General features: G+C 34.4%; 1 protein-coding gene across 1 annotated transcript in view; it reads left to right on the plus strand.

The window, feature by feature from the left end:
* The window catches only part of LOC102806896 (E3 ubiquitin-protein ligase MIB1), a 148136-nt gene that overhangs the window by 1277 nt on the left and 121246 nt on the right, over positions 1–25613 (plus strand). Inside the window, exons 2-11 of the mRNA XM_085493242.1 lie at positions 3854–4025; positions 4254–4488; positions 8174–8240; positions 12647–12780; positions 13790–13866; positions 16464–16650; positions 19327–19468; positions 20318–20451; positions 20771–20878; positions 23806–24003. Of these exons, the coding sequence (XP_085349368.1) occupies positions 3854–4025; positions 4254–4488; positions 8174–8240; positions 12647–12780; positions 13790–13866; positions 16464–16650; positions 19327–19468; positions 20318–20451; positions 20771–20878; positions 23806–24003 (1454 nt within the window). The remainder of the gene's footprint in view (positions 1–3853; positions 4026–4253; positions 4489–8173; positions 8241–12646; positions 12781–13789; positions 13867–16463; positions 16651–19326; positions 19469–20317; positions 20452–20770; positions 20879–23805; positions 24004–25613) is intronic.

Here is a 25613-nt window from a genome sequence, read left to right on the forward strand (position 1 = left end):
TAACCGAGCTTATTACGTGCAGAGAACGTGAAACCCGTCCACGCGATACGCGCCACACAGCATGGCCAGAATGCGGCAAAGGCCTTCAGATCTGGCTGTAGTAGGATGGTGAAAGTAATGTAAAAGTAATCTTTTTTGGGGATGCCCGGTGGCCGAGGGGAAGACGTGTAGTGGCGTGAAGCTAGGCGATTAGGTGCCGTACGCGAGCGCCGGTTCGAGTCACGCACGCAGTACGTATTTACTATAATTAGACATAGTCTTTACCTTGCCGTTTGTTCGGTGTTATTTGCTTACTTTACTTCCTATGTCGACAGCAACTATGAGTTTAAAAATTATTTCTCAGTACTTATTCACTGTTAAAATGCTGTACCATTACTTTCACCATCCTACTACAGCCAGATCTGAAGGCCTTTGCCGCATTCTGGCCATGCTGTGTGGCGCGTATCGCGTGGACGGGTTTCACGTTCTCTGCACGTAATAAGCTCGGTTATTAAGCATCCTTTTTTGGGGATGCCCGGTGGCCGAGAGGAAGACGTGTAGTGGCGTGAAGCTAGGCGATTAGGTGCCGTACGCGAGCGCCGGTTCGAGTCACGCACGCAGTACGTATTTACTATAATTAGACATAGTCTTTACCTTGCCGTTTGTTCGGTGTTATTTGCTTAACTAAGTTGCTGACTGGTTTCCCATATGCTTCAATAGTAAAACAGTATTGTTGTCAGAACTGTGTATATTATAGAGGCTCACACAACTGTTTACATATTTATAACCTCCAATTTTTAGAGATCTGCCAGTTGTGTCATTACAGCCAGCTAGTAATTTGAAAAAAAATAATTCAATGATATTGCATTTGGCAAATAGAAACTTTTTAAATTTATAAATATTATAAAAATCTTCTATTTCATTGCAGTATTAAAATGGGTCCTTAAAGTGCCTGTGAAATGCCTGTTACTTTCTCACCCCAAATCATTTATCAGTACATCAATATTACCTATTATTTTTTGTTATTAAGTACAAAATATATTTTGAAGTAATAAAAATTGGTTTCAAACTCAATCTTATTAAATTATTATATAACCTATATATGAAATATGTTTTTGAAATTCAGTCCCTCACCCCCATGGCTATTATCGCTGATTTTTCGTCGTCTGAGGGATTTACATCATCAATTTATCTAACGCTGGACTAAATTAATGATATAATTATTATAGAAGATTTGGAGAAAATCAGTCGTTTCTGGCATTGACGTATTTTCGCTCGGAAACAAAAAGGCAATAAGACTCTATTTTTAAGGACGCAGGTTGTTTGGATCAGACCGTTTCTTTTGGTTAGAGTTCGTTGTAAGTCTAGAAATATAACAACATTGTTTTTACTGTATATTAAATATGTTCTATTTCAATACAGGATTTTAATATGCCAATCAGGCAATTTTAACAATTTCTTACTGGAGCGTCCCCTGTATAAATTGTCCCCTACTCTCAAAAAATTGACAATGGTACTAGCCCAGAATAGACTTCTGTTCAGTGCGTCTTTGATTGTAGCAATGTTTATGCCACTATACAAAAATACGCACTCTCGCGAATTTGACAACATTCACTTGAGCATTTTAGGATAGTGGGAATAGAAGCAAATAGATGCCAAAATACTAGTTACATTACTCATGAAGATTGAAGATTTGATTGCTGGCCAGGATAGCTGTATTGAGTGTTCATTTCTACAAATATGGAATATGTCTACACTTGCAATTCTCAATTTTGATGTGTAAAATCATATCGCTGTTGTGGACTAAGACGGCTGACAGATTGTTTTGGTTCTGCGGCTCTGAACTTGAACTGTACTGAACTTTAAATTTCATTAGGATTTCCACATGAAGTTACACAGATTGAAAAAAATGCATTATTAATATTAAGTCAAGGAAAAATAATGCTTTTTTGTCAAGGTTATATGTTATTTTTTTGTGTATTTTTGTGAGTGTATTAGTATATGTATGCATTAGAATATGTATACCCATTAAAATTATCAAAACTTACAAATGTAAGGTAAACAAAATTATTGCGAGTTTTGATTTGTTTAAAAAGTAGCCGAAATGCTGTGACATTGTCTAATTGGTGGTTGAAATTCCTAAGCCAGTTTATAAAATAGTTTTTACTAATTATTACTGACTGCGAAAAATGCCTATTGCGAAGTGTCTTGTTAACGTTTTTATGCATTTTAAAACAAGGCTCCTCATTAGCTTCTCATTTGCATACACAAATATCCCTGGTGACATATGTAGGGGAACTTGCTGGTCTGCACAATCACAGTCACTTGTATGGTGGTTGATGAAGTTGATTGAAGTGACGACAACTATTGCCACAGAACTCTTTACGATCTCTATCTCTGTCTATGTTGATATTTTTCAAGTTTTTCGAAATCGAGTTTGACAACTGGTTTGCCTTCTCCTTTTTTGTCCAGTTACTGGGTATGTTCATACACTGATGTATTCCATCGATCGTCTAAGTAAACAAAAAGATTCCAATTTAAAATTAAAAGAGACAATGTTTTTAACATTCTAAACACTAAACAAAGCGATCAATGAAATAGAGAAACAATAAAAAAATGATACAATGAGTCGGTGGTTCGTAAATGACAGTTACTAAATGATAGCCGAGTAAATTGACATCCTGTTGAAATTGGTAAACGTGTGACAAAGGAAAGAAGTCACAAAAGCATTAAATTGTGAAACCTTGATCATTTACAGTATGCACAAAATGCTAGTAGTGGGTGCACTTTATTCTCAGGGTGGACATCCAGGCATTTTCACCGCATGGCAACCATCACAGTGAAAACAAAGGCCGAACACTCTCAGAAAACTGTAATTTGGGATGGTTGTTGAGACTCCTGAACAGTGTAACAAGATTACCTCCGCGTATAAATTTGATTGTTCAGGATTACTTCAAAGTTGAGTTCCTGTTGTTTTCTCGAATTTTCACCGGCTCTTCGCTTGGCGTTCTGTGTTTCTCAGCAGCGCGTGCAGAGCCCATAGAAGTAGCAACGTGGTACATCTTGTGACGTAGCTCTGCCCCAAAGATATTTGAAGACTCTGTCAGACTCAACTTCCTGATGGGCAGGCTACAGATACATTGTGTACCTAGTGTAATACATGTGTAACATTTATCAGTGGTACAGTTATAGCATGCATTCTACCTTATTATGTAGTGTCAATCCCAAATATTGAATGATAAACACAATAATTCTAAGATTTCAGGCATGTTTCAATATTACCGGTAATTAAGCACATAGCAATAAAGGTTCATTAAATCTGTTGTAAAATTAAATCTACAAAATCCTTGTGATATTATACTAGAACTTAATTCGTGGAAAATCTATGAAATTAAAATCCAGAAATTCTTGGCAGCAGAGCTATGTCACAGATCGATCTATACTGTTGGGACGTGCACCACTGTACCATTAATTTCTATTGGCTCTGTGCGAGCTGCTGTGAAACACCGGTCAAATAGCTGATGGAAAAAAAAGAAATCGAGAAAACAGCACAAACTGTACTTTGGCACTGTTCTAACAACCAAATTTATATATGTTGAACATGTAAGGAATAATCTTGTTATACTGTTCAGGAGTCTCAACAGTTAACCAAAGTACAGTTCTCTGAAAGATTTAGACCGTTGTTTTGACTTCATTGGTTGTGGTTTCCAGACTGTGAAATGCCTGGATGTTCAATCCTCAGAATTTGAATTATCAATTTAGTGAAATTAAATACCAGTAAAAATTAATACTTCTACAGTAATGTTGGTTTGATAATAAAGTGTGTACTATTATAGAATTATATTGAAATTTGTGTTTTTTGTCTGTTTCTCAGGTATAAAACATGATGGTACCATGTGTGACACTTGTCGTATGCAGCCCATCTTTGGAATACGATGGAAATGTGCAGAGTGTCCTAACTATGATTTATGCTCAGCTTGTTACCATGGTGATAAACATCATTTACGTCATCGTTTCTATCGAATTAATACCCCTGGTGGGGATAGGTAAGTGTAAGCATACATAGTGTTTGAACTATATTTACTCTATTTGTTCAAAATAAAAGCACTGACATTGTATTTTTAGTTCAGCATAGTTATATGCCTTTTTACAAATTTATTCATCGTTATCTCCAGTTGGCAGAGGTAAAATAATTATCAATATTTTTCTCAGATAGCACTTGCAGTAATGTGGCAATAAAATAATCTTTCGTCAAATTAATGTTCTATTTATAGAGTGCCGCTTGAACCCAGAAGAAAGGCTAAAAAAGTTACTGCACGTGGTATCTTTCCTAGTGCACGTGTGGTGCGCGGTGTTGACTGGCAGTGGGAAGACCAAGATGGTGGTAATGGGCGCCGGGGGAAAGTCACAGAAGTACAAGATTGGAGTGCTTCCAGTCCTCGTAGTGCTGCTTATGTTATTTGGGACAATGGAGCAAAGAATCTTTATAGAGTTGGATTTGAAGGAATGGTTAGTTTCATTTCTTGTTTATGAGTTCGAGGAAAAAATACTTTTAATTTTATGGAAGGGATGTTTTGTTTAATTCATTATCTGGTTCAATATGAAATACTGTAAAACATGTTAAACAAGCAGCCTCTCGGCTGAGATAGCTCCGCTGTTAGCAATGCACATTTCAATTAAAGAACAGAAGATATCATTAGAAAATGAACAATATGCATAGTATCAATGCAATGGGACTTGCTGTTTTCAACAAGAATTCAAAAATATTATTTTTGACCATAAATGATTGTGGTTTTTAACAAGGAGAAAATATCACTTTTTACCAAAAATTACAAAAATATTCATCAAAATTAGAGAATTGAAATGAACAAATTTGAGAGTGGTCCATATATCATAGTATCTATATATGTAATATCAAAGCAATTGGACTTGTCGTTTTTAACAAGAAGTCGAAAATATCACTTTTTACCAAAAATGACAAAAATATTCACCAAAATTAGAGAATTAAAGATATCATTACAAAGTGAACAAATCTGAGAGAGGTCCACATGTAGTACCTATATATGTAATATCAAAGCAATTGGACTTGCAGTTTCTAACAAGAAGTTGAAAATATCACATTTTACCAAAAATGACAAAAATATTCACCAAAATTAGAGAATTGAAGATGACATTACAAAATGAACAAATCTGAGAGAGGTCCACATGTAGTACCTATATATGTAATATCAAAGCAATTGGACTTGCGGTTTTTAACAAGAAGTCAAAAATATCACTTTTTACCAAAAATGACAAAAATATTCACCAAACTTAGAGAATTGAAGATATGATCATGAAATGAACAAATTTGAGAGAGGTCCACATGTAGTACCTATACATTTAATATCAAAGCAATTGGACTTGCGGTTTTCAACAAGAAGTCGAAAATATAACTTTTTACCAAAAATTACAAAAATATTCATCAAAATTAGAGAATTAAAGATATCATCAATGAAATGAACAAATCTGAGAGAGGTCCACATGTAGTACCTATACATTTAATATCAAAGCAATCGGACACTGGACGACGACAGACAATCACTCATATGATAAGCTCCGCTTGACAAAGTCGACAGCGGAGCTAAAAAGCGACATGCAATTTTAGCAAATTGTGGTAAAATGACGTAATAACGAAATGTTGATTTAGCGAATCTCTGTTGTCATTTTTGATTTCCTGTTTTCACAATACTTTCTGTTGCGTGCCAAAACAAATGGGCAATTATCACCTCCATAAAACAAAGAAAAACTGTTAAGTGTTAGGAAGCACCCCAGATTTTTATGTCCTGGATTACTGTATACAAATCCCAAGCCTTGGCCATTTTGAATTTATAATAAAATCATTAGCGACATCTTGAATTAGCGACTCAGTTCTCCTGCTAAATTTGCTAAAAAGACATGCTTGTGAAAAAGACGTGTTTTACAGTATCTGTTAGAAATTCATCACCACAATCCATTAGACCACATTTTGGTCTAACATTTTTTATGTATTTTCCTATAATTTCATTATTAATTTTAATCTAAATGGATATAATTTCCCAGTTTCTGCAGGTCTTGATAATATTTTTTTGAAAAAATTATGCAGATTTATTTGGTGTGTGTCTCTATTTCAAAGCTAATTTGTGAATTTCTGTTCCATGTTTTGGAAATGAATCTTTACTATTACCGTAAAAACTCTACGACCACTCTAAAAATTTGGTTGCCAAATTTTGACCTTGCCCGGAAATAACTGTTTTTGGTGACTCTAAAAATTCGTGCAAACTTTCATATCCCAGAAGTTTTGCTAATTCGCACCAACCCTGTCAGATTATGGGGTTCTGTACTCCTGTACTCGTTGAGTGTGAGTGTGAGCGAGGTCAGGTTTGCTTCCACGTAATTTGCTTGAACTAAAATTACATTTACGTCGCATGTATTTATTGTTATCTCTATGAAATTTATTATTTAATAAAACAACATCAGAGTTTGTATTTGCTTTTGAAAAAAGGTTTATTCAAATAACCAACACAGTTTGTATTTGCTCTTAAAAATGTCGATCCAGAATAAAATCGGACGCAACGTTTTTGCCGGTCATTGAGAAAAACATATAAAACAAAGGACAGCCCCCATTGCGTGAATCCGGTTCTGTGATTGCTTAGACGCTTGACTTGTGTCACCATGGGGCCCCAGTGAGGTGTTTACAATAAATGTGACTGCGTGACGTGTAGGCCTACAACAAAATAAAATAAGACAAAATTTACAGACTGGGGCAACCGAAGAGTACATTATGATTATTACTAGAACGAGTAATGTCCGGGTTTACGTATTACAGCAGAGAAAGCAGAATGTCCCCACAGGGAGCTGTAATGAGCCGGGTGTCTTTGAGTAGGTTTTACATCGGTCAAGCTTAGCTCCCATGCATTTTAAACACTCGGTGTGGAATAAAACAAAGATTAAGTAAATAAATAGGAAACTAAGCTCGCAAGCTCCCAACTTTAACACTTATTTGACTTCGCAGTGTATTTTCCCCACGTAAACACCGCCAAAATTTCACCGCAGTGATTTTCCAAAAGACAGCGTCCGGTAATACCAGTCTAACACATTTGGGACGGAGTGGTACACATCCGCCCAGACATCCGCTAATCTGCATATCCAATGCACTAGATGGCAGTGAGGATAGCCTCACACACACTAAACAGACTGTCACCAACATCTTGGACGACCCTGATGACGACTTAGAGCCTAGATTCGAGGGGTTCACCGACATTCGGTAATGACTTCTGCATTTGCTTTACAAATCAAATGGCCCTTTTCGGGGCCACCACATTTTCCAAAAAGAGATACTGTTACAATCAAAGTTTATTGTTTTGAATAAAGTAAAGTTTCATTTTTTTCAATGATTTACATCTTGATGAATTCATACCAACAATAACAGTTTTATTTATTTATTAACTCAATAACTGCAGATACTGTAATGACAGTGGCACTCTATCAATAACTGTAAGACTACTTTAAAAAAAGGACATTTAAAAATTTCATTGATCGCCCAAAATGTAATCTTTTCTAAGGTCTATAATTTAGTAAATTTTATTTACACGCCGTTACGTGCTTGTTTTTATTTCACTCTAGTGTAAATTAGGTCATGTAGGTCGTGACCCCTAGATGAACACTTACCGCGCGTTATTTCAAACAAATTTGTTCTTACTATCGTTGTTTATTCCACTTTTTAAGAAACCCAAAAAGCTTCCCATGTTATTCCAAAATGTTGAATATTTCCTCCGAAATTTCGTTCACCTTATAATTTTTTGTGGTTTTGTGAGTCTGAAAATTCGACTTCCAAAAAAAAAATATTTAAAATTGTTCAAAATTATAGAGTTTTTAAGGTATACATTTTGATATGAGCCTATAGTATCAATGTTTAATATTCATTATTACATGAATGTATGTATTGAAGTTAATTAGGTGAGATAAGAATCAAGATAAGAACTTTTGCAGAAATGTTTTCTTTTACTGGAAATGTTCATCAATAGGAATTAAATATATTCTAATAGCTCATATTTATTATCATGAAGAATTTTTCTTTAACCTATTTTTCTAAATTAGTTTTGATGTTGTTTTTGGTATATATTGGTTGGCTTTTACATGCATTTTACTAATATCGATTTCATTTTGTTTGTTCCAGTCTGACTTGAAAGTTGTTAGTGATGCCAAAGGAGGCACTTTCTATCGAGATCATTTACCAGTTTTAGGTAAGTTGTTGTTAATTTTATTGCAAATGATTACTTTGAAGTAATAAATAAAAACCAGGAAACTGTACATAAATCAGGCTTTAAAATCATAGCAGTAACTTCATCAACGATTTCTAGGAGTTTTTCAAATTATGAGGTCTTTAACAAAAAAATAGCTTATGCTTTGTGCCATCGGATTAACACCAAATATGCTCAGCTTTAAGGTGACAATGAGAGAAACTTTAATGTGTCCAGGGAAACTATTCATAGGTTATTTTTCTTTTTTCAATGTGTGATAGTTTAGTTGGGGCAATGTAACTAAAACTGAATCCTGGAATTCAGTATGTTACATTTTAAACCACAACGCCTGGATACAACTGCTGTGATGCATTCAATTTAATAGACTTGTGCACTACTAGGAAACATAAAAAAACAGCTTCTTAGCACAAGCATAATTATGTAATTTATTTGTTTTCAGAAAAAGTAATATTTTATACGTGATCATGTCACACATAAAAAACGTAGATACAGAAATATAAAACACATTTTTAAATAGCTTGAACCCTGGTGAAAATATATACTTCACTGGGTCTTATTCTAGTGATTTACAAACAAGTATGGAAATAACCAAGTGAACAATTATTGTGTCTACAAAATTTCGCTATTTGATATTTTGCTGTATATTAACTAGGTTTTAAATTTACAAATTTATCTAGTTAGTTCTATTGTAATTTTATTTAATTTGATAAGTTTATTTGTTTATCAGCAAAAATCTTTAAGGTAGCGAGAAGGGTTTTGTGACGTTTTTAAATAAAACATTCTTTGTCTGTTGTCTCGTTCAGAACAGTAATTTATGTTATATATATCAAAAGACTAAGTATAGAGGTACAAGTTCGCACAAACTGGACAGTCATTGTTTACATAATTATCACGTGACATAAAAAATGGCGAACCTTGTAAAAATGACCAAGTCCGCGATTGCGAGAGCACACTGCGGAATTTCCTGGTGATATTTACGTCATGCATTGTCCGTAATCAAGTCCATTGAAATGCGTCTCCGATAATCAAAAGAGCTATTATTCCGATTTCTATGCAGGTTTGTTTTTTTGTCCTTAAATTATTTCATACTTGGCACCTTTAACAGACTATTATTCTGTGACAAAGCATTTTCTTTAAAAACCCAGACATATTTCGCACCATCATTATCTTTTGAACGATAACTGCGAGTTTGAATGTCCTAGTCCGAACGCACTTGATTTGGCGGCGGTCCCAATGAGTCGTACTCGATCAAAACTTCAACTCGAGAAAAACGCGAAAAACAGTTTTGGTTAATAAAACACTGTAGATTTGCTGCATTATTATAAATATACACTAAAAATGGCCAAACATATTAACCACTGATATCATAGAACTCATAAAGAGTGTCAGATAATGAATAATTTCAAGCTCGAGTGTGAAAAATGAAGAAAACTGCTGGCATTTGAGTCCGTACTCTAGGAACGTTCGGGTTTTCCATTGTTATGCAAACGAACAACGAAGGATAATCCTCTGACAAACATTACTGTCCCACTGTACACGCTGACAGTTTACAAACAAGCTAATCCTTCAAGTGTCTCTGATAAGACATCTAATAAAACGGTTTTCATGGTGAAACAAAATGGCCGATGTTTGAAAAAAAATTGCTGTGTCAGAGTGCGACACTGAGTGGCAGATTTTTCTTTGCCTCGTCTGTCAACGCTTTCTTTCTTTTCTTCGCCATTGCGTTAGAAAAAAAAAGTATTAGTAAAATAGAATATTGACTTGGAAAATAAAACGATTTAAAAGAAAGTTGTGCAAAGTTACAGTACTCCTTTCGCACAACCTCCCGCCCGCTTCCGCTTTCCAGTCACCCTTTTCTCTCGCTTTTGCGATCGCTTGTTGAATTCGAACGGACAATTTCCGCTTTATTTTCGACCGCGCAAACCCTGAAATATCACCGTCCACCATTCGGACTAACAGAATAATTTCCGAGGTTCACATTGTCTTATAATTGTCTTTCTGTTTTTTATAGATGTTGAACAGCTGACAAAAGTTCAAATACTTTTTGTTTTAACTATCTATAATTATATGCACGCAACCTGACCCTTTGACCTCGATTTGGCTTGGACTGAATATTTTATTTTAAACAATATTCTGACGTGAAAATAGAAAATGTATTTCAACACAAGTACGACATGGTTGTCTGGGGTTTCTTTCCTGATTGTTGAGTCTTCGCAATGTGTTTTGTATAATTATTGTTGTTTTCCCCCGATGCTGAAGGACCGTAAAGCTAAATGGCAGTTACATGCATGGGCTGAGTGAAAGAAAATGTTTCTAAGCCTAAAATAAAACCTAATATTACACCTCTTTGTGTATTTGTTAATTTTACATATGTTTGTCATGACAGTATGTTTGTAAATATCTAGAAAAATCTCGTCTTTCGTTGATAATTTCGATTGTTTGTTTGGAATGTCGATCTCCGTTGGTTTCTCCATACTGAGTTTAGGAAGGGCGTCGATCAACACTGTGACAATCCTACGAGAGAAGACAAACATTGACCGTAATTCATGGGGATAATGTCCGTAATTTGTGGGCTGAAACCCAAAATAATTAAACAAGTATTATTATTTTAATATATATTTTATTTTACATCGCAAAACTAAACCATGCCCAAAACAGAGCTAGAGTTGTTCGCAGTGAAACAACCGCATTGAAGACAATGCAACTTCAACTAGCCATTTCTTACCTTGAAATAAAAAAAAAAAAAATTCGAAGAGCATCGGGGAAAATATTAATAATCATCCTTATCAATCGCTTGCTTTATTTTATTCGAATCCGTGAAATTCATGATTTTTTTTTACATTTGTTGGCAACTTCCGCGCTAAAAAAGATTGAAAATGTGGGTGTGGTTATCTTGCAAAGTCCTGTTGATAATACGGACAAATATGGTTCTGTGACCCAGGTCGTGCTCCGATCAGGTGACTCAGCCAATCAATGATGTTGTAACAAAGCATATTTGACGCTAATTGAAGGGGCGTCGTACAATCCAATCTCCGGCGTCGATTCACATAGTTTTTTGTGCTGTGACAGGCTTCAAAATTATTCGCTGAAAAACATTTATTTTGACAAACTGATGGAATTTGACCTTAGTTCAAAAAGAAAATACTAGGCTAAGATACATTAGAGTTCACGCGAATCAGCAAGTTGTGAAATAAAGTAAACCAGAGTAGCGTCGATGATTTTCAGCCCTGAAGGACTTCCGTGTGAATCCTGAGTTTTGAATTGTTCATCGACTGGCCACCAAATAGTTATGGCTATAACTAAATTTGACACGTTTTTCTTTTAAGCCCAATAAATTATTCATACATGTCAAGCTCTGTTCGATTTTTTCAGGGCATGTGGCCGTTTTTAGTCGAAAATATTTTTTGTGGGAACACTTTTGTGGTACGTATACGGTATAGACCGAGCTCATTCAATGATCGTGACTTAATTTTAAAAATTGAATGTCAAATTTTACCAGACGTGGACCGATGTGGATTCGGTATCGTTATTTTTGGAATTAATCACTAACATTTCCTCGTTTCACTGCTCTCTCAAAAGGAGTTACCTAGGCTTTTTTCACGTAACTGTCTCATTAAAATTAAAAAAAAATATTACATCTAGAACAAGCACCCAAAACACGTAACAAGAGGTCCCAGTTCAGTTGCTTTCACGATACAAGTGTAATACAACTATTAGATTTGAAGTGTCGTTCAGAATGTAATAATAGTTAATACTAGTTGTATGTTCACACTTTACTATCAAAACCACCATTTCGACCACCCATGTGCCGGTGATCGGTGTTTGGGCGTGCGGTCAATGTTTTCAATGAGCGAGGGAGCGAAAAAAAAAACGCGGTTAAAATGCGGTCGGTTTCCGGTCGGACAAGACCGCATGGTCGGAAATTAAGCGTTAAGCGGTCGATGTAAAAGCGGAAGGTTGGGCGAAATGAGTACTGTATGGCCATGTTTCTCCGACGAAGTCTCGACTGACAATAATGCTGACAATGGACGTTAGATAAACACGCATTGTTTGCAACTGGAAGCTTATCACCCGTTATATCAGAATCGTCAACAACAGAGTATACAGATAAGATGTTAACATTTAAACCCTTTCAAAGATAAACATTATGCAAATATCCACGAAACGCCAGTTGTAGTCTTTTCTGCTAGTGTTTTAAAACACTAATTTGAGCAACGTTATTTCGCAATTTCGATCTTTTGTAAACCTGGGGTGATGTATCAAGGTCTAAAGTAACCGTTTTATCAATTTTTGAAAAATCAAGAAAAAAGTGAAAATTTCCCTTCTCGCTACCTTAAATTAAAGCTCAGTGAATGAGTTAACGGTTTGTTGCTTAATGGTTTTTACAGGGGAACAAGGACCAGGTGGCCGTTCAGGACCCGGTGGTCTCGCTATTGGTGATCAGACTAACGTGGATTTAGACTTGGAAATTGTGCAGTCATTGCAACATGGGCATGGTGGATGGACAGATGGCATGTATGAGGTACAGATGAGTTTGATGAGTACTTGTATTTGTGCCATTAATTGTAAAACTTGAAAAATTACAGTGTTGTCGTCTTTGTTTGAATGTCACTTACAGTACAGTAGCAATATTTTGTGTCAAAATATGTCTACAATTATTAGTTTTAGTATTATATTACTCAACAGTATGTGAAATTATGTTAATTGTCAAACTGTGAAATATTATGCATAAAAGCAGCAGTTTCTATTGACCACAATTAAAACACATTACCCTAATGAGACGTACTAAAATATTGTAAATTTTTTAATACTTCGAGACATCAAAAAGTATCACTATACATCTTTTTTTTACCATATGTCACTCAGCAAAATTTTGAGATACTGAGATATATATTTGTTCTATCAAAAACAATGTTAAAATGCCCTAGAACAGATAAAACTTGTTATTTTCAATCTATTTTTGTACATTGATTTTCTCCAAACCGAGTACGGTGACCCCATATTTTTATCCCATTTTCTAAATCCATGTGACATGAAATATCGAATATGTAAAAATGATAAAAAAAATCAATATTTTTATTTCTGTGTAGCATTCTACCTTAAATATTCTAGAGTGTGTTCAATGTTGACATGGTTAATACCCAGATATGTTCCGAATCAATTCAAATGCTGCTTCTTGACACTAGATGTATAATTATATAACATGAGGGTTTCACTATTTTCTAGAGAGTAAGGGTATGTCGTTTGAGAGTGAACACTCCACGAGCCTATCACTCAGACCAATCTAGACCCACAAAAGCTATTATCGCTGTCTAAATACAGAAAATTTGGAAGACGTTTTAATAGCACAGCTCCTTTCATCAGAGATTTTTAAAAATCTCTGAGTGGTAAATCATCAAAACTAAAATCCTTCTGAATGCTTTATACCGGTACATAAACTGTCATGACCTCACTCTTTCATGTGTGCTAAATTTTATTCTCACCATGGTATGTATGTACTGATATGAACTGTTTGTATGACATTCACACAGTGCTTGGGAACAACTGGTACAGTTGTAGGGATAGATGAAGACCATGATATAGTAGTTTCATACCCAAGTGGTAACAGGTAAGTCATGAAGTGCACATGCTGAGGAATACCTTGTTTAGCTGGAATTTAGTTTTGGAATACCTTGTTTAGCTGGAATTTAGTTTTAGAATACCTTGTTTAGCTGGAATTTAGTTTTGGAATACCTTGTTTAGCTGGAATTTAGTTTTGGAATACCTTGTTTAGCTGGAATTTAGTTTTGGAATACCTTGTTTAGCTGGAATTTAGTTTTGGAATACCTTGTTTAGCTGGAATTTCGTTTTGGAATACCTTGTTTAGCTGGAATTTCGTTTTAGAATACCTTGTTTAGCTGGAATTTCGTTTTGGAATACCTTGTTTAGCTGGAATTTAGTTTTAGAATACCTTGTTTAGCTGGAATTTCGTTTTGGAATACCTTGTTTAGCTGGAATTTAGTTTTTGGAATACCCCTGGTACCTTGTTTAGCTGGAATTTTGTTTTGAAATACCTTGTTTAGCTGGAATTTAGTTTTGGAATACCTTGTTTAGCTGGAATTTAGTTTTAGAATACCTTGTTTAGCTGGAATTTCGTTTTGGAATACCTTGTTTAGCTGGAATTTAGTTTTTGGAATACCTTGTTTAGCTGGAATTTAGTTTTGAAATACCTTGTTTAGCTGGAATTTAGTTTTGAAATACCTTGTTTAGCTGGAATTTAGTTTTGGAATACCTTGTTTAGCTGGAATTTAGTTTTGGAATACCTTGTTTAGCTGGAATTTAGTTTTAGAATACCTTGTTTAGCTGGAATTTAGTTTTGGAATACCTTGTTTAGCTGGAATGTAGTTTTGGAATACCTTGTTTAGCTGGAATTTAGTTTTGGAATACCTTGTTTAGCTGGAATTTAGTTTTAGAATACCTTGTTTAGCTGGAATTTAGTTTTGGAATACCTTGTTTAGCTGGAACTTAGTTTTGGAATACCTTGTTTAGCTGGAATTTAGTTTTGGAATACCTTGTTTAGCTGGAATTTAGTTTTAGAATACCTTGTTTAGCTGGAATTTAGTTTTAGAATACCTTGTTTAGCTGGAATTTAGTTTTAGAATACCTTGTTTAGCTGGAACTTAGTTTAGAAATACCTTGTTTAGCTGGAATTTAGTTTTAGAATACCTTGTTTAGCTGGAATTTAGTTTTGGAATACCTTGTTTAGCTGGAACTTAGTTTTGGAATACCTTGTTTAGCTGGAATTTAGTTTTAGAATACCTTGTTTAGCTGGAATTTAGTTTTGGAATACCTTGTTTAGCTGGAATATAGTTTTGGAATACCTTGTTTAGCTGGAATTTAGTTTTGGAATACCTTGTTTAGCTGGAATTTAGTTTTGGAATACCTTGTTTAGCTGGAATTTAGTTTTAGAATACCTTGTTTAGCTGGAATTTAGTTTTAGAATACCTTGTTTAGCTGGAATTTAGTTTTAGAATACCTTGTTTAGCTGGAATTTAGTTTTGGAATACCTTGTTTAGCCGGAATTTAGTTTTGGAATACCTTGTTTAGCTGGAATTTAGTTTTGGAATACCTTGTTTAGCTGGAACTTAGTTTTGGAATACCTTGTTTAGCTGGAATTTAGTTTTGGAATACCTTGTTTAGCTGGAATTTAGTTTTGGAATACCTTGTTTAGCTGGAATTTAGTTTTGGAATACCTTGTTTAGCTGGAATTTAGTTTTGGAATACCTTTAGCTGGAATTTAGTTTTGGAATACCTTATTTAGCTGGAATTTAGTTTTAGAATACCTTGTTTAGCTGGAATTTAGTTTTGGAATACCTTGTTTAGCTGGAATGTAGTTTTGGAATACCTTGTTTAGCTGGAATGTAGTTTTGGAATACCTTGTTTAGCTGGAATTTAGTTTTGGAATACCTTGTTTAGCTGGAATTTAGTTTTGGAATACCTTGTTTAGCTGGAATTTAGTTTTAGAATACCTTGTTTAGCTGGAATTTAGTTTTGGAATACCTTGTTTAGCCGGAATTTAGTTTTGGAATACCTTGTTTAGCTGGAATTTAGTGTTGGAATACTTTGTTTAGCTGGAATTTAGTTTTAGAATACTATATTCAACTTTATGTAATGATGGATCATGTTTAAACTTTATGTTTACATCATGTCACATGTATGTAGATGGTTTTGTTTGATCATCAGGATGGCCGATTGGTGGCCATTTTTGTGTTCATCAAAATCAAAAATTTCTGCCGTTCTGAAAGCAGATCTCGGTCTGAATGGATGGATAATGTCAAAAACTAGGTACATACATTGGACATCATCATCATTGTTCATGTTCAAACTTGATATATTTCGTAAATATAACATACGGTTTTTTTCTCATTAAATCTTACTAAAATAGAATTGACATAATCATAGAAAACAGTGTAGCATGTGAAACAGGTCAAAGGAGAACATGTACAGATGATAAAAACATTGCAACTCCTATTGCATTACTTTGCTACGGTTTTCTGTAGTTAGTTGTGAATTTTAAGGAAGTTTATTGCCTGAATAAAGAACTTGAGAAAGTATGTCAATGCCACAAGTCTTTTGATGTCATTTTAGCTTTGTTTACCCTTTTTTTCAAATTGAACGTGTTCATGGATAAACAAACGTGATAATCATTTAATTTTTTTCATGTAGGTGGACATTTAACCCAGCAGTTTTAACTAAAGTGCCGAACTCCAACAGTACAGTGACGAGTGCCAGTGAAACATCAGTGTCCACTGTACCTTTCCAAGTAGGTGATCTAGTACAGATATGCAGTGACTTGGAGAGAATCAAGGTCTTACAGCGTGGTCATGGTGAATGGGCTGAAGCAATGTTACCGGTATGTTCTTCTGCCAGTGCATTCATTCTGATTGCAACATGTTTCTTAAGTGAAATTGTGAAGTCAGCACCCTAATTCATGTTTGTCTGTCCTCCATCTATCAACATTCGCTCTTTAACCTTTTCACCCCCAGTTTCCTCTTTCATCACAAAATAGTCCCGTTTATAGTTTGCACTTTCCTTCAGAAGTTTGGGACAAAAAATAGCCACATGTTTTGAATAAAAACTGAAATTTGACTCAAATTTTGTCTGTTGGCTCCAAAATTAGGGTTCATTTCTAAAAATATTGAATAATATAAGAAAGAAGTGCAGACAATTTTGGGTGAAAAGGTTAACTTTTTAAATGTTCTTATCCACTGTCGACTTTGTTGAGCGGAGCTTATCATATGAGTGATTGTCGTTCGTCGTCCGTGTCAATGTTTTACTTTTTCGACTTCTTCTTGAAAACTACAAGCCTGAATGCTTTGATACTTGGTGTATATGTACCTTGGGTAGACCTCTCTCAGATTTGTTCATTTCATGATGATATCTTCAATTCTCTAATTTTGGTGAATATTTTTGTCATTTTTGGTAAAAAGTGATATTTTCGACTTCTTGTTGAAAACCGCAAGTCCAATTGCTTTGATATATATTATACATATAGGTACCCACATGTGGACCTCTCTCAGATTTGTTCATTTTGTAATGATATCGTTAATTCTCTAATTTTGGTGAATATTTTTGTCATTTTTGGTAAAAAGTGATATTTTCGACTTCTCGTTAAAAACTGCAAGTCCAATTGCTTTGATATTACATGTATAGGTACTACATGTGGACCTCTCTCAGATTTGTTCATTTCATTGATGATATCTTTAATTCTCTAATTTTGATGAATATTTTTGTAATTTTTGGTAAAAAGTGATATTTTCGACTTCTTGTTGAAAACCGCAAGTCCAATTGCTTTGATATATTATACATATAGGTACTACATGTGGATCTCTCTCAGATTTGTTCATTTTGTAATGATATCTTCTGTTCTTTATTTGCCATGTGCATTGCTAACAGCAAAGCTATCTCAGCCGACAGGCTGCTTGTTTATAAAACAAGACACTTCGCAATGGGCGTCTTTCGCGGTCTGTAATATTTACAAAAAATCTTTATTAAATACTATTTTATAAACTGGCTTGACAATTCCCACCACCAATTAGACAATGTCATAGCATTTTGGATACTTTCCCAACAAATCCAAAATCACTCGATAATTTTGTTTACTTTACATTTGTACTATGATTACATTTGAAGTTTTGATAATTTTAATGTATACTTGTACACCCACAAAAATACCTCCAAAATAAGAGAATTTAGTATATATCCTTGACAAAAAAGCATTATTAGGCTTATGTTTTGACCTCTGTGTGTCTGTGCGTGCGTGTGTGCGTGAGTACGTGCGTCTGTACGTGCGTCCGGACCCGTATCTTAGAAATGCCTGGACCAATCATAATCAAACTTCACACATACATCATACATGATATTATACATATGCACGTTAATTTGTTTTACGATCTGATTCAAGATGGCCGAATGGCGGCCATTTTTGTGCTAAAAAATCCTAAAAATCAACCATTGCTCAGCTGTTTACAGATGGATTTTGTTCAAACTTGGTATATACATTAGACAATTATGGGAACTTGATGCAAATAATTTTGTTTTTCAAATGAGATTCAAAATGGCCGACTGGTGGCCATTTTGTATTAATGAATGTGGTTCTCGTGCCATATCTCTGACTTGCTTCCACTGATTATGTTCAAATTTTAAATATTCATTATACATCATGTCATAGATAGATGGATATATTGGTTTGACGATCCTATTCAAAACGGCCAAATAGTGGCCTTTTTTGTGCTAAACAATCATCAAATATCAAGCATTTCTGGCATTTCTGGATGGATTTCGTTCAAACTTGGTACATATATTAGACATTACAGGTTCCTGATGCACATCATTTATTTTTCAGATCGGATCCGAAATGGCTGTCTGGCAGCCATTTTGTTTTAATGAATGGGCTTCTAGACCCATATCTCCGACTTGTTTTGACTGATAATATTTTCAAATTTTAAATATTCATTATACATCATGTCATAGATAAACAGATATATTAGTTTGAATATCCTATTCAAAATGGCCAAATGGTGGTCATTTTTGTGCTAAAAAATCATCAAATATCAAGCATTTCTGGGTGGATTTCGTTCAAACTTGGTACATACATTACGGGTTCCTGATGCACGTCATTTTATTTTTCAGATTGGATTCAAAATGGCTTACTGGCGGCAATTTTGTTTTAATGATTTAGCTTCTAAAGCCATATCTCTTAAATGCTTTGACTTATTATATTTAAATTTTATATATTCGTTATACATCATGTTATATATATACATGTATTCAAAATGGCTGATTTTGAATGCTGTTCCAGAGCAATATCTCTCAATGTGGACTTGTTTGACGAGCAGATACAAATATCAATCATTTTCATGTTAAAAAAAATCATATTCCTGACATGGTTATATTATAGCTAAAAGTCTGGTCTGATGTTATCATACCATAACCTGTCTACAGCAAATAACCACCTAATGCGCAATTGTCAATTTAATGCAGATATGTTACAAATACTTTCTCTAAATATATTTGGTCCTTTTTTCAGACTTTAGGAAAGATAGGACGTGTCCAGCAAATATATCATGATTTAGATTTGAAAGTTGAAGTATGTGGGACATCATGGACTTACAATCCGGCTGCTGTTACCAAGGTTGCTTCAGATGGCACGGCAGTGGGAAGTTCATCAGGTATACACTATAGTTACTCTATTAGAAACACATCTGAAATAGAAGAACATGTAAACCAACAGTTGTACTGTATTTGTCCTATTAGAAGTGCATCTCCAATAGAAGAACATGAAAACCAACAGTTGTACTGTATTTGTCCTATTAGAAGTGCATCTCCAATACAAGTGCATGTAAACCAACAGTTGTACTGTATTTGGTCTGTTAGAAGTGCATCTCCAATAGAATTGCATGTAAACCAACAGTTGTACTGTATTTGTTCTATTAGAAGTGCATCTCCAATAGAAGTGCATGTAAACCAACAGTTGTACTGTATTTGGTCTATTAGAAGGGCATCTCCAATAGAAGTGCATGTAAACCAACAGTTGTACTGTATTTGGTCTATTAGAAGTGCATCTCCAATAGAATTGCATGTAAACCAACAGTTGTACTGTATTTGTTCTATTAGAAGTGCATCTCCAATAGAAGTGCATGTAAACCAACAGTTGTACTGTATTTGCACTATTAGAAGTGCATCTCTAATAAAACATGTAAACCAACAGTTGTACTGTATTTGCTCTATTAGAAGTGCATCTCCAATAAAACATGTAAACCAACAGTGTATTTGCATTTATTGTATGCTGAATCATTAAAATATGATTTATCTCAATCGTAGACATACTTTTTACATGAGTACATGTGCTACTAATAGAGTAAATATTGTTATTGGAAATCAAGGACAATAGTATGTAGCCTGATATGTGACATTTATGGGGGTCATTTACAAGACTGATGAAATCATAAGACTGTTAGAATTTGGTTTTGCTAAACAAAATAAAAAAAAAATTAATGATTTTTTTCTTCTTTCAACAGAGCGTCTATCTGCCCTACTGAAAAAATTATTTGAAACACATGTATCTGGGGATGTTAATGAAGAGCTCGTGAAAACGGCTGCAAATGGTGACAGTGTCAAGATAGAGGAGATTTTGAAACGAACCGAGGCTGATGTAAGTGTTATGATTATTAATTTTGTATTCTACACTCATGCAAATTAATTACAGTAGCATGGTTATTGCGACTTACCCATTATGTGTACAGAGGGGTTTAACACCGAAAGAGGGATTTACCCGTAACCAGCTTTAATAGAGAGCCACATTCACAGCCTCTAAATTTCTCTCCTGGATCAATCTGGAATACCAAATATTTTATAATCTTTGTATCTACATTATTATTATACATCTGTCATCATATGTGTTGTTTAATTCTACTGTCTTCATACAAACTTTGCAGTATCCTCATAATAACGTTGTATTATTCTATATGTAGGTGAATGGTATGTTTGCTGGTCACACTGCTTTACAAGCAGCCAGTCAAAATGGACACATAGACGTAGTCAAACTGCTCATCCGACACTTTGTTGATCTGGAAACAGAGGTAATTTATTTAGGGAATAAAGGATGATTTCCTTTATTGTGTGATAACAGGGCAAGAATGGGATTAATATTTGAAAATTCAGTAAATATTTATCACAATTTGTGAATATTTATATAATATATACTTCACTTAATAGTCACAGGTCTCCAGTAAAGTTTTAGGATTGATCTAAGAATGCAGTTTTAGTGTACCAGTTTGAACCTCTTCACATGTTTTGACTAGACGCAAGACAATCCTTATTTTATTGAGGTGTGTTTTTGGGTTTGTGTAATCTGAACAGCATAGTATACATCTTTCCTATAGGCTGTCACAGGGTGACATTATCTGTGGCATTACTGCCAACCAGCATGTGAATGTCTGATATTTGCTGGGATACGCATACAAAACGTAAACTAATGTGATGTCCTATAAGTCGTTCTCTTCCAGTGATGAAGCACTTCTTTGATGTGTGACATGAATGCCATTCAAAAACTTCGTACTATTTTGATCTGTAGTAACCCATCAATGCAAATTATATTTTTAAGGAATTTTACTATATTTTAGATGAACAATTACACAACCAAACACAGTTGTCAATTTGAAAGGCCTTGCTTTCACCCATCAATGTCATTTTGACATCACGAAAGGGCTCCATCACGAAAGGGCTCCATCACTAGAGGGCGCAATAGGAATGGTTTATTTCTTGGTTAATTTGGTATGTTAGTCACAAATCCTGATAAGATTAACAAATTTTTAAAAAATCTGAAAAATGTTTTGCGGCATTATTTTTTGAAAGGCGACAAAAGTTGGCTTTGGCTCTCAAAGCATTTAATAATAAAATACCGATATTGTGTTTGTCATATTTCAGTAAATCCTGCTAAAAATAGAACTGACGTAGAATATGCTACAATTTCACCACCAATTCCTCACTTGTAATTTATTTTGAATAACAAGAAAGTTTATTATTAGTCCTTGCTAAATTATTTCAGTGCCACGTCAGTCGTTTTTGACTCCCATGTGCGAAGCACAAAATGGGAGTCTTTGCAGTTAGTGTGTCTGTGTGTGTGTGTGTGCATGTGTATGTGTGTGTGTATGTGTGTCCGACTGTTCCACTGCTATCTCAAGAACCATACATCGGTTTTTAATGAAACTTGGTGCATAGATGCTCTGAACATATGCGCAGATTTGATTAGTTTTTAGTGAAAATTCATGCATATTAATTACCTAATTTGCATGATAATTAGCTGATTTTTAGCTGTTCCATGATTGTTCCACTGATATCTAAACAACCACTCATTGGATTTTGATGAAACTTGGTACATACATGCTCTGAACATATGCGCAGATTTAATTAGTTTTTGGTAAAAATCCGTGCATATTAATTACCTAATTTGCATGATAATTAGCTGATTTTTAGCTGTTCTATGACTGTTCCACTTATATCTAAAGAACCACTCATTGGATTTTGATGAAACTTGGTACATAGATGCTCTGAACATATGCGCAGATTTGATTAGTTTTTAGTAAAAATCCATGCATATTAATTACCTAATTTGCATGATAATTAGCTGATTTTTAGCTGTTCCATGATTGTTCCACTGATATCTAAACAACCACTCATTGGATTTTGATGAAACTTGGTACATAGATGCTCTGAACATATGCGCAGATTTGACTAGTTTTTGGTAAAAACCTGTGCATATTAATTACCTAATTTGGATGATAATTAGCTGATTTTTAGCTGTTCCATGATTGTTCCACTGATATCTAAACAACCACTCATTGGATTTTGATGAAACTTTGTACATACATGCTCTGAACTAATGCTAGGTTTTGATTAGTTTTTAGTAATAATCCGTGGATACTAATTACCTAATTTGCATAATGATTAGTCAATTTACGGTTTTCCCACTGATATCTCGAGTACTAATCATCACATTTCAATGAAACTTGGTACATAGATGTCATATGACACTGCTCAGACCTAATAGTTTTTATGGTGATATCAGTACATATTAATTACCTAATTTGCATAATTAATTAATTTTCAGCATTTGATATAAGTAGTGAGCATTACATTTCAATGAATCTTGGTACTTAGATACTCAAGGTCTATGCAGAGATTGATTGTTTCTGATAAATATTTGTGCATATTAATCACCTAATTTGCATAATTAGTTAATTTTCAGCTTTTCCACGGGTATCTCAAGTACTAATCATCGCATTTCAATGAAACTTGGTACATAGATCCTTTAGGACTATGCAGAGACCTGATTAGTTTTAGGATAAATAATTGTGCATATTAATCACATTAATTAATTTGCATAATTAACCAACTTTCACACTGATATCTCAGGTCCTAATTATCACATATCAATGAATGTTTGTACATGGATACTGTAGGACAATAGACAGACCTGGATAATTGTGGGTTAAAATCTGTACTTGTTAATTACCTAATTTGCATAATTAACCAATTTTAAGCTTTCACACTGATATCTATACTACTAATTATTCCATTTCAATCAAACTTAGTACAAAGATGCGCTAGGACAATGTACAAACCTAATTAGTTTGGGGTAAAAATCTGTTCATATTAATTCCATAATAAGCATAATAATTCATAATTTTTTGGTTCTAATCATGTTTCAATTAAACTTGGAAACATAGATTTTCTGTTACATTGCGCAGACCTCATTAGTTTTACACTCAAATCTGTTCATATTAATTTTCTGATTTGCATAATTAGTTTTCAGCTAAGTAATTTCGAATTATATTTAATGTGTCTCCAATACTCTCAGCACATGGGAGTTCTTTCTAAGCTTTCTTTGATTATTTTTTTTTATGAACCAAATTTCTTCATGAATAATTAATCTCATTAGGCAGTGTTTAGTAACTTGTATAAAAACAAGCTCCATCTTTCAAAACTTTTTTTTTATTTTTCGTAGGATAAAGACGGAGATCGAGCTGTTCATCATGCAGCATTTGGTGATGAAGCAAGCGTGATTGAGTTAATACATAGAGCAGGTGCTGATCTTAATGCAAGAAATAAAAGACGACAAACTGCGCTTCATATTGGGGTCAATAAAGGTCATATTGGTGTTGTGAAAACCTTGTTGGATTTGGGTTGTCATCCAAGTTTACAGGTAAAGCTGCCACAGGTGGCATTGTTTACTAGTATCATTTCTTTTTCCAACAACAGAGGGCAGTGTCTTGAAAAAAATATACATGTATGAGCAATGAATGTTTTTTGTATTCACTGGTTTGTATAAGCAAATTCATGGACACTACTATGAATAGTAGACCAGACAAGGTACCCAAGAAAAATGTTGATTCCTAGCCCCATGACCAGAACGAATGATTGCAGTTTTTATTCATTACAACTGGGGGCTGTGTCCAATCTGGGTATGAGCATGTACAGTGTGCTAGGCTCCCACTTGGACCTTGATTTTTATTTTCACCCTGGCATGAGAACACTGAATAAATAAATACATGCTTTTAATATATACTACTGTAGAAGTAGAAAATATTCATATGGTTTTAATTTTTTAGTAAGTCCCAAAACGCAAAATTAAAACTATGCGTAAATGTTCTTTTTTACGTTGGAATGTAAAACTCAATACCCCAGTCAAAATAACACTCACTGATAACTCATGTTCATACAATCAATAATAAATTACATCAGAGGTACATTACTTGGGGTTTGCAACGCGCATAGTACTGTATGGTGACATCATGTCAAGATCCCATTCAAGTCTCATCTCGTAGATAGCGGGACTGATGCTACGACCTTCAAACATGAAATAGGCAGTTTGAATAATCAATAAAACATGTATTACCACATTCATAGTGAAACAAATTAATACATCGAAAATGTACAGAAAATAAAGTTATCGTAATCCGTCATATCGTGAGCAGCTATTTTGGTCCACCTGGACATCCCAGTATCCTAGTTACCTCGGGCATGCGCATTCGCATTTTTCTGAGTTGGAACGCTTATGCGAGAGCGAGATTGAAACGGGATCTTGGTATCATGTCACTGTAGTTGTAAACCCCCAGTAATGTACCTCTGATTACATATACATGTACACTAGTTTCATACAATGACTGTGATTATTTCATTATATACAAATAAGTAATTCACCCTTAATACGTACCATACATGTAATTCACAACAGCAACAGTAATTCCACAAATTTACTATGTAAAGTACATATACATTTGTATATGTAAGTGCTACAAATGCTGCATTTCAAGAGCGTAAACGATGTAGGGCTATAAAAATATCCAATGTGAGAGTTCATGAAAAAGCTCATTCAAAACAGTCCAAAATTTCTGCTTGTTTGATTCCGTCAATATTATCTGTTTACGATGACAAAACACCTATTGAATGGCAGTAACCAACCATTTGGCATATACCAGTTTGGGTTCAGAAAGCCTGACATCAAGCTTTTGGTCTTTGTTGCCATTGTTAATTGCATTGCAAACTTTATCAGCATAAAACTATTGAAAGTCTCTCCGGCGTCGTCTGTCCCGCGTCCCATGTCCCGCGGGAAGTTTTCCATTAAATGACTTCTTCTTCAAAAGTACTTGGCCAATTATATTTGTACCAAAAGTACTCGGGTGGTCCTCTGTCAGATTTGTTCAATTCGTCTCAAAATATGCAAATTTGTTTTTTTAGTGAATATTTTTGTCATTTTTGGTAAAATTTTTTATTTTCGACAACTACTCTGAAACCATAAGTTCAAATGCTTTC

This window comes from Saccoglossus kowalevskii, chromosome 18 (genome assembly GCF_978046115.1).
Source record: "Saccoglossus kowalevskii chromosome 18, keSacKowa6.1, whole genome shotgun sequence".
NCBI lineage: Eukaryota > Metazoa > Hemichordata > Enteropneusta > Harrimaniidae > Saccoglossus > Saccoglossus kowalevskii.